A 14,244-nucleotide genomic window follows, 5' to 3' on the forward strand; every position below is an offset into this window, starting at 1 on the left:
GACTCAATTAGAGTCAGCCTGGAATTTGATGACGACATTTTAATTAGGGTCTGAGGAAATAGGTAACATTCTATTAAAAGTTGACACAATTGATCTAAATCACAAAATTGTACAATTATACTCATTAGACTTACCTTGAATTTATTCTATGGTATATGATTTTTTCCTTGTCATGCGATCATCTCCCCCTTTAGGCTACAATGCCTTGTCTCATCCATGAGGAAACTCCTGACCATACTTGGAATTCTGGGCTAAATTATTCCTCCTCAAATTCATATTGAAATTCTCATGTCTAGGTCCTCAGAATGTGATGGTATTTGGAGACACTTTTTTTTTTTTTAAAAAGGACTTTTAGTGCATTCGTGTTATACTTAATATCGGATTTATTTTGACATACTTATACAAGTTTACAATATAATTTGCCCAATTAACTTCCCAGTACTTTTTCTTTTCCTCTCCTCCTCCTTCCCCACATTCCCTTTTCTCTATTCTATAGGTCTTTCTTCTCCTTATATTCAGTTTTTAATTAGAGCATTATAGATATACATAAAGGTGAAATAAAGAGATGTCTAGGTTCAAATAGTTTTATCAATATGAAACATATGCACTATCAAGTGATAATTAAAACTAGGTACATCTTTTAATTAAAAAAAATCCCACTTATGTGAGATGTATATGCACACATATCTCACATAACTGGGATATACATATACATATATATGTATATATCTCCATCTCACACCTGACTGAATAGACAACCTAAGGAATGGCAGATACACGTCTGATAAGATGTTAATATTCAAAATGTGTAAAGAGGGTTGGGGATATAGCTCAGTTTGTAGAGTGCCTTCCTAGCATGCATAAGGCCCTGGGTTCAATCCCCAGCACCACCAAAAAAAGAAAAAAAGACAAAACCAAAACCAAAATGTGTAACGAATGGAAACAACTCAATAGCATACATACACACGGGGAGACACAAAGAAAATTAGCAACAGGAAACAATCATGTGAGTAAAAGGACCTTGTTGTGCTTAAGACGTGGAATGTCCCCCAAAGCTTCACATATTTAATGGCTTGGTCTCAAATGTGTCAATGTTTTGAGGTCAGACATTTAGGAAATACTATGTCACTAGGGCTGTAACCTCATTAGTGGATTAACACATTTTGTGATTTAAAAATCTGAATGTTATTGGGAGGTGAGACGCAGTAAGAGCAAGTAAGTCATTAGGGGTATTCCTTTGGGGATGATATCTTCTCCTTTACCCTTTCTTTCTCCCTTTCTGCTCCCTGGCTGCCATGTTCTTCTGTTATCACGTTCTACTGCACCTCAGGCCCAGAGCAATGGAGCCACCAGACCATGGACCGAAAGGTCTGAACTTGTGAGCCAAAATAAACCTTTCCATCTTCAAGTTGTTTGTGTCAGGTATTTGGTCACAGGAACCAAAATATTACTAACACACACCTAATTGGTTTTTTTTTTTTTTTTTTTTCAAAATAAGACAGACAAATGGGCAACACAGGAAAAATGTTTAATATTACTAAAAAATAGGGAAATGCAAATCAATATCACAATCAGGGATCAAAATCAGGCCCTTACCATACACAAAAACAATAATAAGTGTTGGCAAGATTGTGGAGAAAAGGGAAGCCTTTTGTGGTGTTCACAGGAATGTGGAATAGTATAGCCATTATGAAATAAATTACAAATGCTCCTCAAAATATTAAAAATCAAAGAGGTATGATGACACTTCCTGTAATCCCAGTGATTTGGGAGGCTGAGGTGGAAGGATGACAAGTTCAGGGCTAGCCTGGAAACTCAGAAAGAACATGTCTCAAAAAAAAGTTGAAAAGTTCTAGAGGTGTAGTTCAGTGCTTCTGGGTTTAATACCAGGGCCATAAATATATAATAAAAATAAAAATAGAACTACCCTCCAACACTCCCTTTCTGGGTAACACACACACACACACACACACACACACAAGTTCACATACACATATATACACATACACACATATGCATACATACGCTGTATATATATTATATAAAGTGCATGTACATGAAATATATATATAACTCAGCCTTATAAAAAGTAGATCTTATCATTTGCTGCTACATGATTGTTCTGGAGGTAATATGCTATGTAAAGCAAGCCAGGTTCAAAAGACAAATACCACATCATATTAAAGACAGGTGAAATACAGGAGTCAATATCATGAAAACAAATTTTATAATGGTAGTCACAGTATTTCATTCAAAGAGTACAAAACTTAAGTTGCACAAGATGAATAAGTTCTCAGAATCTAATGTACAGCAAGCTGACTGTAATTTAATATACTTCATTGTATTTTTGAAATTTACTGGGGGAAAAGATTTTAAAGTTCTCACAATACACACACACACACACACACACACACACACACACACATGCATACACACACAAATAGTCCTTGAGGTGAAGGATAATTAAGTAACCTGATAATGGTCCTACCTTCATATGTATACATGAATCAAAACATGCTCTTCACCTTAAATGTACATAATTTTTCTTCATGAAATATATTTTTTATTATTATTTTTATTTATCTTTTAATTTTTTACGGACTGCATTTTGATTCAATTGTATGCAAATGGGATACATCATTTCATTTCTATGGTTGTACATGATGTAGATTCATACCATTCATGTAATCATACTTGTACATAAGGTAATGATGTCTGTCTCATTCCACCATTTTTTGTATCCCCCCTCCCTCTCATTTCCTTCTACATAATCTAAAGTTCCCCCATTCTTCTTTCACTCCCCACCCACCCAGCTCCATAATATATCATTCTCCACTTTATCAGGGAAAACATTCAGTCTGGTTTTTTTGGTCTTGGCTTATTTCACTTAGCACGGTGTTCTCCAGTTCCATCCATTTATTGCAAATGCCATAATATTATTCTTCTTTATGACTGAATAGTATTCCATTGTGTATATATTCCACAGTTTCTTTATCCATTCATCTGTTAAAGGGCATCCTGGTTGGTTCCACAATCTAGCTATTGTGAACTGAGCAGCTGTAAACATTGTTAAGTTCTTTATAAATTTTGGAGATAAGTGCTCTATCTGAAGTGTGTGTGGAACAGATTTTCTCCCACTCTGTAGTATCTCTCTTCACATTCTTGATTGTATCCTTTGCTGAGAAAAAGCTTTTTAGTTTGAATCCATCCAATTTATTGATTCTTGCTTTGATTTCTTGTGCTTTGGGAGTCTTGTTGAGGAAGTCTGATTCTAAGCTAACATGATGAAGATCCGGGCCTACTTTGTCTTCTATTAGGTGCAGGGTCTCTGGTCTAATTCCTAAGTCTTTGATCCATTTTGGGTTGAATTAGTGTGAGAGATAGAGGTTTAATTTCATTTTAGTGCATATGGATTTCCAGTTTTACCAGCACCATTTGTTGAATAGGCTATCTTTTCTCCATCATATGTTTTTGGCTCCTTTGTCTAGTATGAGGTGACTGTATTTATGTGGTTTTTGTCTCTGTGTCTTCTATTCTGTACCATTGGTCTGCCTGTCTACTTTGGTGCCAATATCATGCTGTTTTTGTTACTATTGCTCTGTAGTATTGTTTAATGTCTGGTATTGTGATACCACCTGTTTCACTTTTTCTACTCAGGATTGTTTTGGCTATTCGAGGTCTCTTGTTCTTCCAGATGAAGTTCATGATTGATTTCTCTATTTCTATGAGGAATGTCTTTGGGATTTTAATTGGAATTGCACTGACTCTGTGTAGTGCTTTTGGTAGAATGGCCATTTTGACAATGTTAATTCTGCCTATCAAAGAACATGGGAAATCTTTCCATCTTCTAAGGTTTTCTTCAATTTCTTTAATGTTTTGTAGATTTCATTGTAGAGGTCTTCACCTCTTTTGTTAGATTAATTCCCAAGTATTTTATTGTTTTTTTAGGCTACTGTGAATGGAGTGGTTTATCTAATTTCTCTTTCAGAGGATTCATCACTTATGAATAGAAATGCATTAGATTTATACATATTGATTTTATATCCTGCTACTTTGCTGAATTCATTTATTAGTTTGAGTACTCCTCAAAGTATTCCAAGAAATAGAAAAGGAGAGTCCCTTCCAAATTCATTCTATGAGGCTAGTATCATTCTGATACCAAAATCAGACAAAGACACCAAGGAAAGAAAACTTTAGACCAATATCCCTTATGAACATAGATGCAAAAATCCTTAACAAAATATTGGCAAATCACATACAAAAATACATTGAAAACATAGTGCACCATGATTAAGTGGGGTTTATCCCAGGGATGTAGGTTGGTTCAACATCCGGAAATCAATAAATGTAATTCATCATATCAATAGACTTAAAGTTAAGAATCACACGATTATTTCAATAGATGCTGAGAAAGTGTTTGATAAAATACAGCACCCCTTCATGCTTAAAACACAGAAAAAATAGGAATAGAAGGAACATACCTCAACATTGTAAAGGCCTTCTATGCTAATCCCACAGCCAACATTATTCTTAATGGAGAAAAACTGAAAGCATTCCCTCTAAAACCTGGAACAAAACAGGGATGCCCTCTTTCACCATTTCTCTTCAACATTGTCCTTGAAACATTTGCCAGAGCAATTAGACAGACCAAAGAAATTAAAGGGATACAAATAGGAAAAGAAGAACTATAGCTGTCATTATTTGCTGATGAAATGATCCTATATTTAGAAGATCCAAAAAAACTCCACTAGAAAACTTCTAGAACTAATAAATGAAATATATTTTTATAAAGATTAAAAAGTAAGAATACACAGTGATATACACATCTGTTTTTATGAATGTCATAGCGTCATTAATTTTAAAATATATTCAAATTCATTGAAACCAAATTAAAAAGACAATAACAGCCTGGGGTTCTCACCTTAAACAATGATTATTTCTTGTTATCTCAATGACATTGATATAATGTGTTTTAAAGTCATTTCCTCAATGTTTTTTATTAAGGAAAACTTTGTGCTATCTAACATTTTACTCAGGGCATCTTTGACACATCTTTATTTCCTTTTTTCTTCTTCTTTCTTTTCTTTTCTTTTTTTTTTTTTGGTACTGGGAATTTAAACTAGGGACAATTTACCACTGGGTTACATCCTCAGTCTTAGCCCTTTTTATTTTTATTTTGAGACGGTGTCTCCCTAATTTGCTGTGATTCTCACCAAGTTGCTGGGGCTAGCTTCAAAGTTGTGATTTTCCTGCCTTGACCTGTTCAGTCCCTGGATTATAGGCATGTGCCACCACACCCAGCACTTCTTTATTTCTTACTCAAGGGTTCAACACTGGGATCACCACAGCACAGAACACCAGTACCACTTTGTCCAGGACACTGCTATTGTGCAATTGGAATTAATGAAAAGAAATGAATCATGGTACAAGGTGACAGCTTTTGAGATGGACAGGTGGAGAAGCCTTCAGGTAGCCCCTGGTGGAACCCTTCTTCAAGATGGATGCAGGGACGAAGGAGTAAGGAATAGAGTCAATATGGCTGGAGTGATATGTTGGTGATGAGTCTAAAATTCAGCACAGCTTAGTACTCTCCTTCATATCACAGGCCAGCTCACAAATGGAGGCAGATATCACAAGTTATCAATGATATTTTTTTCATGGTAAATGTCTCACTGGTGATGAAAATTGAGTTTATAAAGTCATCAAGGCATGAAGCTGCACAATACTGGTTTATAACTTTGGGAGCACAGTGGAAGAATAAATAAGAGATTTGAAATGGACACATAGTGGTAATAATTCTTGGTGGCCAGTAGATAACATTCCCTGTGGACCCGTCTAGCAGAGAAGAACCGAGCCAGGCTTTCAGCACAGGAGAAATTTTGTCTTCAGAGATGCAGGGTTAGGGGAGCAAAAATAGAGGAACTTTAGAACTCCAGGAATGACAGACCTCCAGTAAAAACTAAATGGTTGTGTGGACCTTAGAATAAGCACAGATCAGAGAAATGAGGGCAATTTTCCCTAAGACACTGCTGACATGAATTACGAGGGAGTGAAAAAGAGCATGATCCCTAACACATCTCTGTGAGCCCTGAAGTGTGATCTCCTGCACTACCCTGAAACTTTCCTCATGTATTGATTTTTGGATTTGTATGGCGGGTTTTGTAAAAATAATAATAAATACATTATTTTTCCCATTAGGTAATTGAAAACTTATTTGATTCATATGTTTTTCCTTGGGAGATGTGTTTATGATGCAGTGATTATTGTCCTTTGGGATCTAGAATGCCTTGGATGGTCAGTTACTAAGCACATAAAGTAGCATATGTCACCTTATATTTTCAATCTAAATCTTTATCCCATTGGGAGAGGGAAACGTACGTAGATTCTCTTGATGCACTCAGGGTGCTGGGGAACTATGTGAAATGTATGGAAAAGGGAGTCTGAAAGAATGATCTGTTGTTTCTTCAGGTCTTTGAATTCTTTCGACACATATATATCTGATTTCATAGAACTTAAGTTTGTAGGGAGATAAGATAAATGAAATTACCCTGTGTTACAAGGAAAAAATAATGTATTAAAAGAGAGCATATATCTTCATGCCTGTTCTCTACCTAGTTCATTTCAGTTCAGCCTTGAAAACTGATTTTATGACCTGAAATCACCCAGTGATCCTAGCTCTTATTGTGAAATTAAAGGTGGACAAAGTTTGCATATTTATATGACATTTATTAAAGCTCATATTTAACGTAGCTTTTGAAATAGAAATCTGGCAAGTAAATTTTAAAGGTGTCATTTTTTTACACATATTATTCACTAGTTAAAACCATAACATATATGTAAAAGTGTAACAATCATATAGAATTCCCAGAAAGATTTCTGTCTGTTGGTAGATTTTAACCAAGGAAATCAAGGAGGAGTGGTCATTCTCTGTTTACTTATGTTCTCCATTATTCTTGTATTTGATTTTACTCAGTTAGTTTTAAGAGCAAATGTATAAACCATATACTTATGTTTCAGTAAAGTTTTATTTTGGTGAGATGAGTAAAATACCAAGACAAAAAAACTATGTAAAACTTAATGCTATTTTAAAGAATTGGAATAGCTTTACATTGTAGGCATTACTGTTAGATTATATTGCCCAGGTAGGATTACATTCTTAAAACAGTTTTGTATGTTTATGTAAATTTAGAAAATATGCAGCCATAAAATAGCAAGATATTTCGAATTAGCCTGAAATTGGGGATTATCACAGATTGCAAAGGTCTAGACTGCCAAACCTACAGCCTAATTCTTTAGACTTGTCCTTGGCAGAATTTCCTTTTCATAATGTTAATAAATTGAACTCAGATATAAGTCAAACAAAATTCTGTAAATCCAAGCAGAGTATCTTTTAAATTAGTTGATTTTTTTTCTACCATATATGCTCCGAGTCTGTGCATTAGCACCATGTTCTAGAATACACAGCATTACATAGAAAGGTGGCAGCTCAGGGTGAGCCCTTCTGTTACTCACTGATTTCTATATTCCTAAGGGCTTTTGCAGTCAATCACTCCCTCAGAGTGGTAAATTTCAGTACCAGTTGTTGACAGTTGATGGATCATGGATCAAAATAAGGCCAATGGTGATAAATATTCCAGATCTTTTGTCCCTGTAACACATGCTTTGGTAACTACAGGTTTCAAATGCTGTTACATGGATACCAAAATGATGTGTCCAAAACAATATACAGCTGGGTATTTGAAATCTGTTTAGTCTTAATGTGCATTATATTGAATGATAGGCTCTGAAAGTAAATGTGCAATTTGCTAGCACCACATTCAGTGATTAGCATTAGGCACGTATCTTTGTATATGCTATCCATGCTCCATTTTTGTAAGTGCAACCCTTTATGTTCACGTGCTATCTCACCCCACTTCACCCCACTTCGTCTGGGAGGCTTGTGTATGTATTTTTACCTTTGCAGTGAATTGCATGTGCTAATCAAAACCATGGCTATCATTCTCATGTTGACATAACTCTAAATATTATAAACATTTTACTATATATTGGCTCGAATCATTTAAGTAAATTTAAGAAATAAATTCTTTTTCAAGTTAAAAAAGAATCATAGACAAAATGTTATGGTGGCTCACTCAAAGGATAGCACATTCTCTTGGGAGGTTAGGAGAGGCCTGTGGAGGATGGGCACCTGAACTATCTTTGAAACATGGACCAAAAATTAACAAGGGAAGTAGAAGAGGTGGAGCATATCAAAATGAGGAAGGAAGTACAGTGTGACAGAGACAGAGTGGACAAAAACTGAGGCTCACATCCACGGGCCATTTGTGCTGGATGCTCATTGGGAGGGTTTGTTGGTGAAGTGTGTGTGCAGCTCAATCATTTGGAACCAATTTAAAGTCATGGAATATATGCCTTGGAGAGCAGAGTGTTTTCTCTTGCTTATTCCAGGGAACATCTTTCCCTTGGCCCTGGGATACTGTCATGTACCCATCAGCAGAGCAACCTTTGGAAACACGCAAAGCAACATAGCCATTGAGCTGGTAAATCTGTGCAGCCTCTGGCTATGGAATCAGTTTGATGGCATAGGTCAGGTGCTTGTCCTGATGGGGTTTGCTTAAAGTACTTACACTTGGCTCCAGGTCTAGTCTGCTCCCAAGGGAAGAGTTTAGGCTAACCTCTGTCTTTATGCCTTGTAGAGGATTCCTGGAATCATTAGGGTTTAAGATTCCTGATGAATCACACATTTACCCTCAGGAGCTAACAACTGCCAAAGTCCTTGACTTGTCCCTCATGTTTCTGTTTCATAAGCCATCTCTGTGTTAATTCCTCCTGCTCTCAGTCTTCCACCAGACTCCTACAAAGCTCTTTCTAAATGACCCCTACCTCTTCCTGCCTCTCTATTCTTGACAATTCTCTTTCCCCCACTCTCCATGCTTCCTTGATAGTCTCAGCTCCTTGACTCAGGATGTTTGAACTCATTCTTTATGGACCAGCTTAAATACCACTCACTCCTCAGAAACCCTCTGTCTCCAATCTCCTGAGCTGGTAGAAAAGCACAGCAAAATCCTTTAATTTGTAGCCATCTTATCTCATGTGTGTTTCAGTATTATCATTATGCATATATATGAAGAAGTGGTTTAAATATTATATAAGGTGGATTCAGGTTCCCCATCTCAAAAGCAAGGTCACCATGGACACTTGGGAGTGCCTGTGAGAAGAATAGAGAGGAAATGTTTGTTGGTGGCACTTCTTTAAACACTCCCCAGAACTGTGCAGTCCTGTGAGAAGCTCCTGAAGGGGTATTTGGATCTGTGTATTTAACTCTGTTCAATTGAGGGTTTATGAAGACAGTAAGTATTCACCAGCCCTGACTTTAGGAGACTGGACCACAGTGAAATCAACACTGTGAATGGCATCCACCTGTGACATCTCAATTCTCAGTTTTGTCCCCAGTCATTCCCTTCCACATCCTTTCTTGAAGTTCAAGCCATATTGAACTCAAGTATAGGATGCAATTTTTCCCTTCTGCTTTTTCTTATATTCGTCCCTATGTTCCCAAATCTACTTATGAAATGCAAACTTAGGTTTATATTACAAATCAACCATCTCTCTCGTAAATCATTCCTGGACTCCCGCAACAGGATTTTCTGGCCTGTAACTGGGAGTCAGCAATGTCTCCATGACAGGTCTACACACGTTAGTATGATGGAGGCCACCTGACCATCTTGCTCAAGGCAAGTTTTGGTTGTGCCAGTTGTCCTGGAATAAGTATTGACACTGCCATCTTTCACTCTCAGAAGTGTACTACCTCAGATATTACAATAAATGAAAAGCTGAAGTACAGTGTATACAAGTGCTTCCAGGCTTAATAATTGGTTGCTCTACAATGTTCTGGGAAGTGCTATGCATATAATTCTGCTGTAATTTTAAAGCATACACACTTTAAAGTGATGGCCCACTTGGGGGACTGAGAGAATTTAAGAAGACTCATTTTTTTATCCTCAAGTTCTGGGATATATTAGGTAAGCCACAGATGCTAATTGAACAAATGAATGACCATACGTGGCTGAGATCAAGGAGAGCTAATGAAGCCTAGATCCAATTCTGGGCCTCAGGAAATGTATTGGACATCTGTATGAGCTCCATAAAACTCATGAGAAGGTATGAGTAGTCCCATATCTTACTGTCATGAAACTGGAGTTGTGGAATGAGAACAAATGTTTCCTGATTCTTTTTCTAACATTTTTTATAGACTAGGGAAATGGAGAGCATTGTAAAGAGTGAGCGCCATGATCAGAATGTGGGAAGAAGTTGAGGGTACCCCTACAGAGGCTCATGGACATGTTCATGTATAGGGTTCATGGACATGTTCAGTCTGGTGGCATGACTAGTTCATAAGCCAGTATTTGCACAGGGTTACACTGTGAAACACTTGTTGGAAGACCCAAGTTAGCCTATGATTACAATGAGCTGAATCTTTGCAAGGTCAAGCAGGCTAGAGAAGTCACTGCACTGGGCATACCTAGACAGAGAGGTAAGAGAGGAGATGGTTTCCAAGGAGCATTTCAGATTATGCAGAAAGGTGATATCCATGAATCCCTTTCACCAAGGAACTAATTCTCTTTCAACATTTTATTATAATTCTCATCCTTTCTAACTGGGCAACTCAACAATGCTTCTCAAGTTAAAGGGAAACATGTCTACTGGGAAAAAAAATGGTAACAGGAAAGAAGCATGTTTTTATGTCATTCAAACCTACAGGGACATGTTAAAACCTTTCAAAATTGCATTATCATTCTTAAATTAAGCAGGTAAACCCAAACAGTAAAAGTAAAGATCTACAATCAGAAAAAAGAGAAATTATACTCCATTTATGTATAATTTATCAAAATATATAAATGCATTTCTACTGTCCTGTATAACTAATTAGAACAAATGAAAAAGAATTTAAAAGAAGATCATTTCGGGATCAATTTTATAGATATATAAAAAATTATAATACATTTATTTTCAGAAATCAAAGAAATGATACTAGATAATGCTGATAGAGAGCTGATAGATACATAGACTTATCCAACAAATATCCTATTTTATAAATGAAGAAACTGAGGTCCATTTCTTGGACATCCAGGAATGACATCCCATGTAAACATTATTAATGAAAATCTTGGGTTTACAATTTTATTTCTAAGTATAGTGGATTGAAGTACACAGTGATGCTGGCTAATCAAGCATCGAGAAACATAGTTTATGATAGTACAGTGTTCTCTGTTTTTCTCTAGACTTTTATTTTAAAATGCCAGTGTAACCCCAGCTGTGTTGCCCTTAAGTGGCCATGGTCCCAAACAAATGTAGGGAGAAAATTATGCAAATAGGCATTTGAAGATGTGTGGGACCAATAGTTCACCAGATTTGTGTTAATCTTAAAAATCAGTTGTTCAATTGTCAACACCATTAAAGTTCTATGAAATAATAAAGATTTTAGCTTTAAAAAATCAAATGTTCTTTGCTCTAACAATGATTGTTAAATATAGTAAATAGAATAGCCCATTCAATGTCTTGAAAATGTTGTATTTTCCTTTCATGTCAAAAGGAGCAAACAGAAGGAAAATTTGTTTCTTACTTGAAGATATTTGGGAGAATTTGAAATGTTGCTTTTTGATCTAAATAAGTTGTTCAGAACAAAGTTTGTTGAAAGTGTTTATAATTGTACTTCATGTACTAAGTAAACATATAACATATCTATATCATTGTATACCTGAGTAAATATTAAAGTACAGTAAGTACTGTGTAATGAATTTGACCCATTGTTTAGTGATTTTGTTTTTTGCTTTTGACTTTAAATTATTTAATTTTTTGGTTAGTGCTGACTTGACATGTACTACCAGTGTTGAATATTTATTGATTGTATATGAGTTTTTTATATTTGGATAAGAAGAAGTGGTTGCTTTTTAGGAACTGGATGTCTTTGAAAGATGAATTACAAACTTTTGTTGTTATTTGCAATTGTAAATAAGTGAGAAACGATGTTAGATACAGTTTATTTCTAGTGAAGCAGTGTATCAGTTGTAGATGCCATTAAACAATGATTGCTAATATGATTGATATTGTTTTTATACTAATCATTTTTGATTGCTCTTAATTTAAATAATAGTTTAATTTAATGATACCATTGGCTAAAAAGCTTCAAAACCCAGGAAACATTCCTGAGTACAAATTGTAATGTGTATATATATGTGTGTGTATGTGTCTAACTACAGTTGAGCTGGGGTCTTGTTAATGTCTCTCACTTCCTCTGTATTTCGATAACTCTCTTCAAAGCTCCTTTCACATCCTGGTTCCTCAGGCTGTAGATCAAGGGGTTGAGCATGGGTGTGACCACCGTGTAGAAGACTGCGATGACCTTGCCCCCAGCCCGAGAGGACTTGGATTGGGGTCTCATGTACATAAAGATGGCGGTTCCATAGAATAAGGCCACCACTGTCAGATGGGAGGCACAGGTGGACAGTGCCTTGTACCTCCCAGAGGCTGAACGCATTCTGAGAACAGACAGAAGGATCCGGGCATAGGAAACAACAATGAGGAGGAAAGGGATGAAGACGATGACAATACTGAAGATAAAAACAACCAGCTCAGTGAGTGAGGTGTCAGTGCAAGCCAGCCTCAGGACAGAAGGCACTTCACAGAAAAAGTGATTCAGGACATTGGGCCCACAGTAGGGCAAACTTAAGGTGAGGACATTGATTACCATGGAACTCAGGAAGCTACTGGACCAAGAAATGGCTGCCAGTTGGACACAAGTGTTTCGGTCCATAATGATGGTATAGTGAAGAGGATGACAAATGGCCACATATCTGTCATAAGCCATGACACCAAGGAGAACACATTCAATCATTCCAAAGGAGAGAGAGAAGTACATCTGAGTAGCACAGCTGGAGAATGGAATGGTCCTCTTTCTCCCCACCATGTTGGACAGCATTTGTGGGACATTGGTGGACGTGTAGCAAATGTCCAGAAAGGACAAATTAGTGAGGAAGAAGTACATGGGGGTCTGCAGACGAGGTTCTATCTGGATAATAGTGATGATGATAATATTCCCAACCATTGTTAATAAATAGAAGAACAAGAATATAACAAAAGAAAGAGCTGTATCTTTGGCTCAGATGAAAGTCCTAGGAACACAAATTCAGTCACAGTGTAGTTTATTTTCATTTTATCCATTTTTTTTCTCAGGGTACCTTCCTTTCAAAGAATTATGCAGGTGACTGAAGATAAAATCAAGTGCCCTGTATACCAGAGATTAAGAACGAAAGATATGAGAAAGTCAGGAGAACTCTTAGTCTGGGATTATATCTTGATTCCCTGAGGTTTATTACAAATGGGAAGTTTTTCTTCAGGTTTTGGAAGGAATATTCTGGTGAGATGAGAATATCAAATTCAAGTATCAATGGAAGTTAGCAGATTCTTGCCTTCCCAGAAAAATAATTTTATTTTGCCTGTTCATCATCATTTCAAGCACTATTCAGTCTTCAAAGCCTTCCTTGCACCAAGCCACCTTCAAAAATATCTCATTCTGTTTTTGTTTTATATATAACAGTAGAGAAGCAACATGTAACATTCAAGGAAATAGCATCTAAAGCCACGGCTTCATGTGCTGTCCCACTGATTGACAAGTAAAGGCAGGACAGCAGCCTGTGCTACCTCTGTGTCACCCTGATGTACCTTCTTGGGCTCAGGCACACTGACCACCAGAAGAACAAGAGTGCACACCAGCAAAACCAGACACGAGGCACACTCAGTGCCAATTCTCATATTTATTCCCCACTTCCATGCTATGTGATCTGGGATGGAACCATTGCTATTAAAATCAGAATAATAACAGAACCAATTTGTGAGGACTTTAAGGATTAAATGACATTTAAAGTGTTTAAAGAATTTTAAACAATGTCTACACGTAGGAAGCAATCAGAAATAACATCTGCAATTAATAGTTCTAATAACAAAATGTAATGCTAAATTGTGTGAAATTCAATTCTCTACAAGTAGTCATTTCAGACAAATAATATTAGTGAAAAAGATCCAGACAAGTTAAAGTTACAAGGTCTATTTACGGGGACCTCCTTAGGTCCTTCCTATACACATCTGTACATGCACTGCATTACTATGTTTGGTCAACTCTTTTCTAGCCCCCAGCAGTTGAAGAGGAGCAACTTAGAAAAACAGGGAGTAAAGAAGAAACCTAAA

At 36.5% G+C, this 14,244-nt stretch overlaps 1 protein-coding gene across 1 annotated transcript in view; it reads right to left on the reverse strand.

The window, feature by feature from the left end:
- LOC306639679 (uncharacterized protein) overlaps positions 1-13,221 on the reverse strand; it is a gene marked incomplete at both ends in the record, with an annotated part of 51,931 nt that extends 38,710 nt beyond the window's left edge. The window contains 2 exon segments of the mRNA XM_079103459.1: positions 12,291-13,140; positions 13,143-13,221. Of these exon segments, the coding sequence (XP_078959585.1) occupies positions 12,291-13,140; positions 13,143-13,221 (929 nt within the window).
- Positions 13,222-14,244: the final 1,023 nt, after the last annotated feature.

Source organism: Sciurus vulgaris (assembly GCF_902686455.1).
Source record: "Sciurus vulgaris genome assembly, chromosome: 11".
NCBI lineage: Eukaryota > Metazoa > Chordata > Mammalia > Rodentia > Sciuridae > Sciurus > Sciurus vulgaris.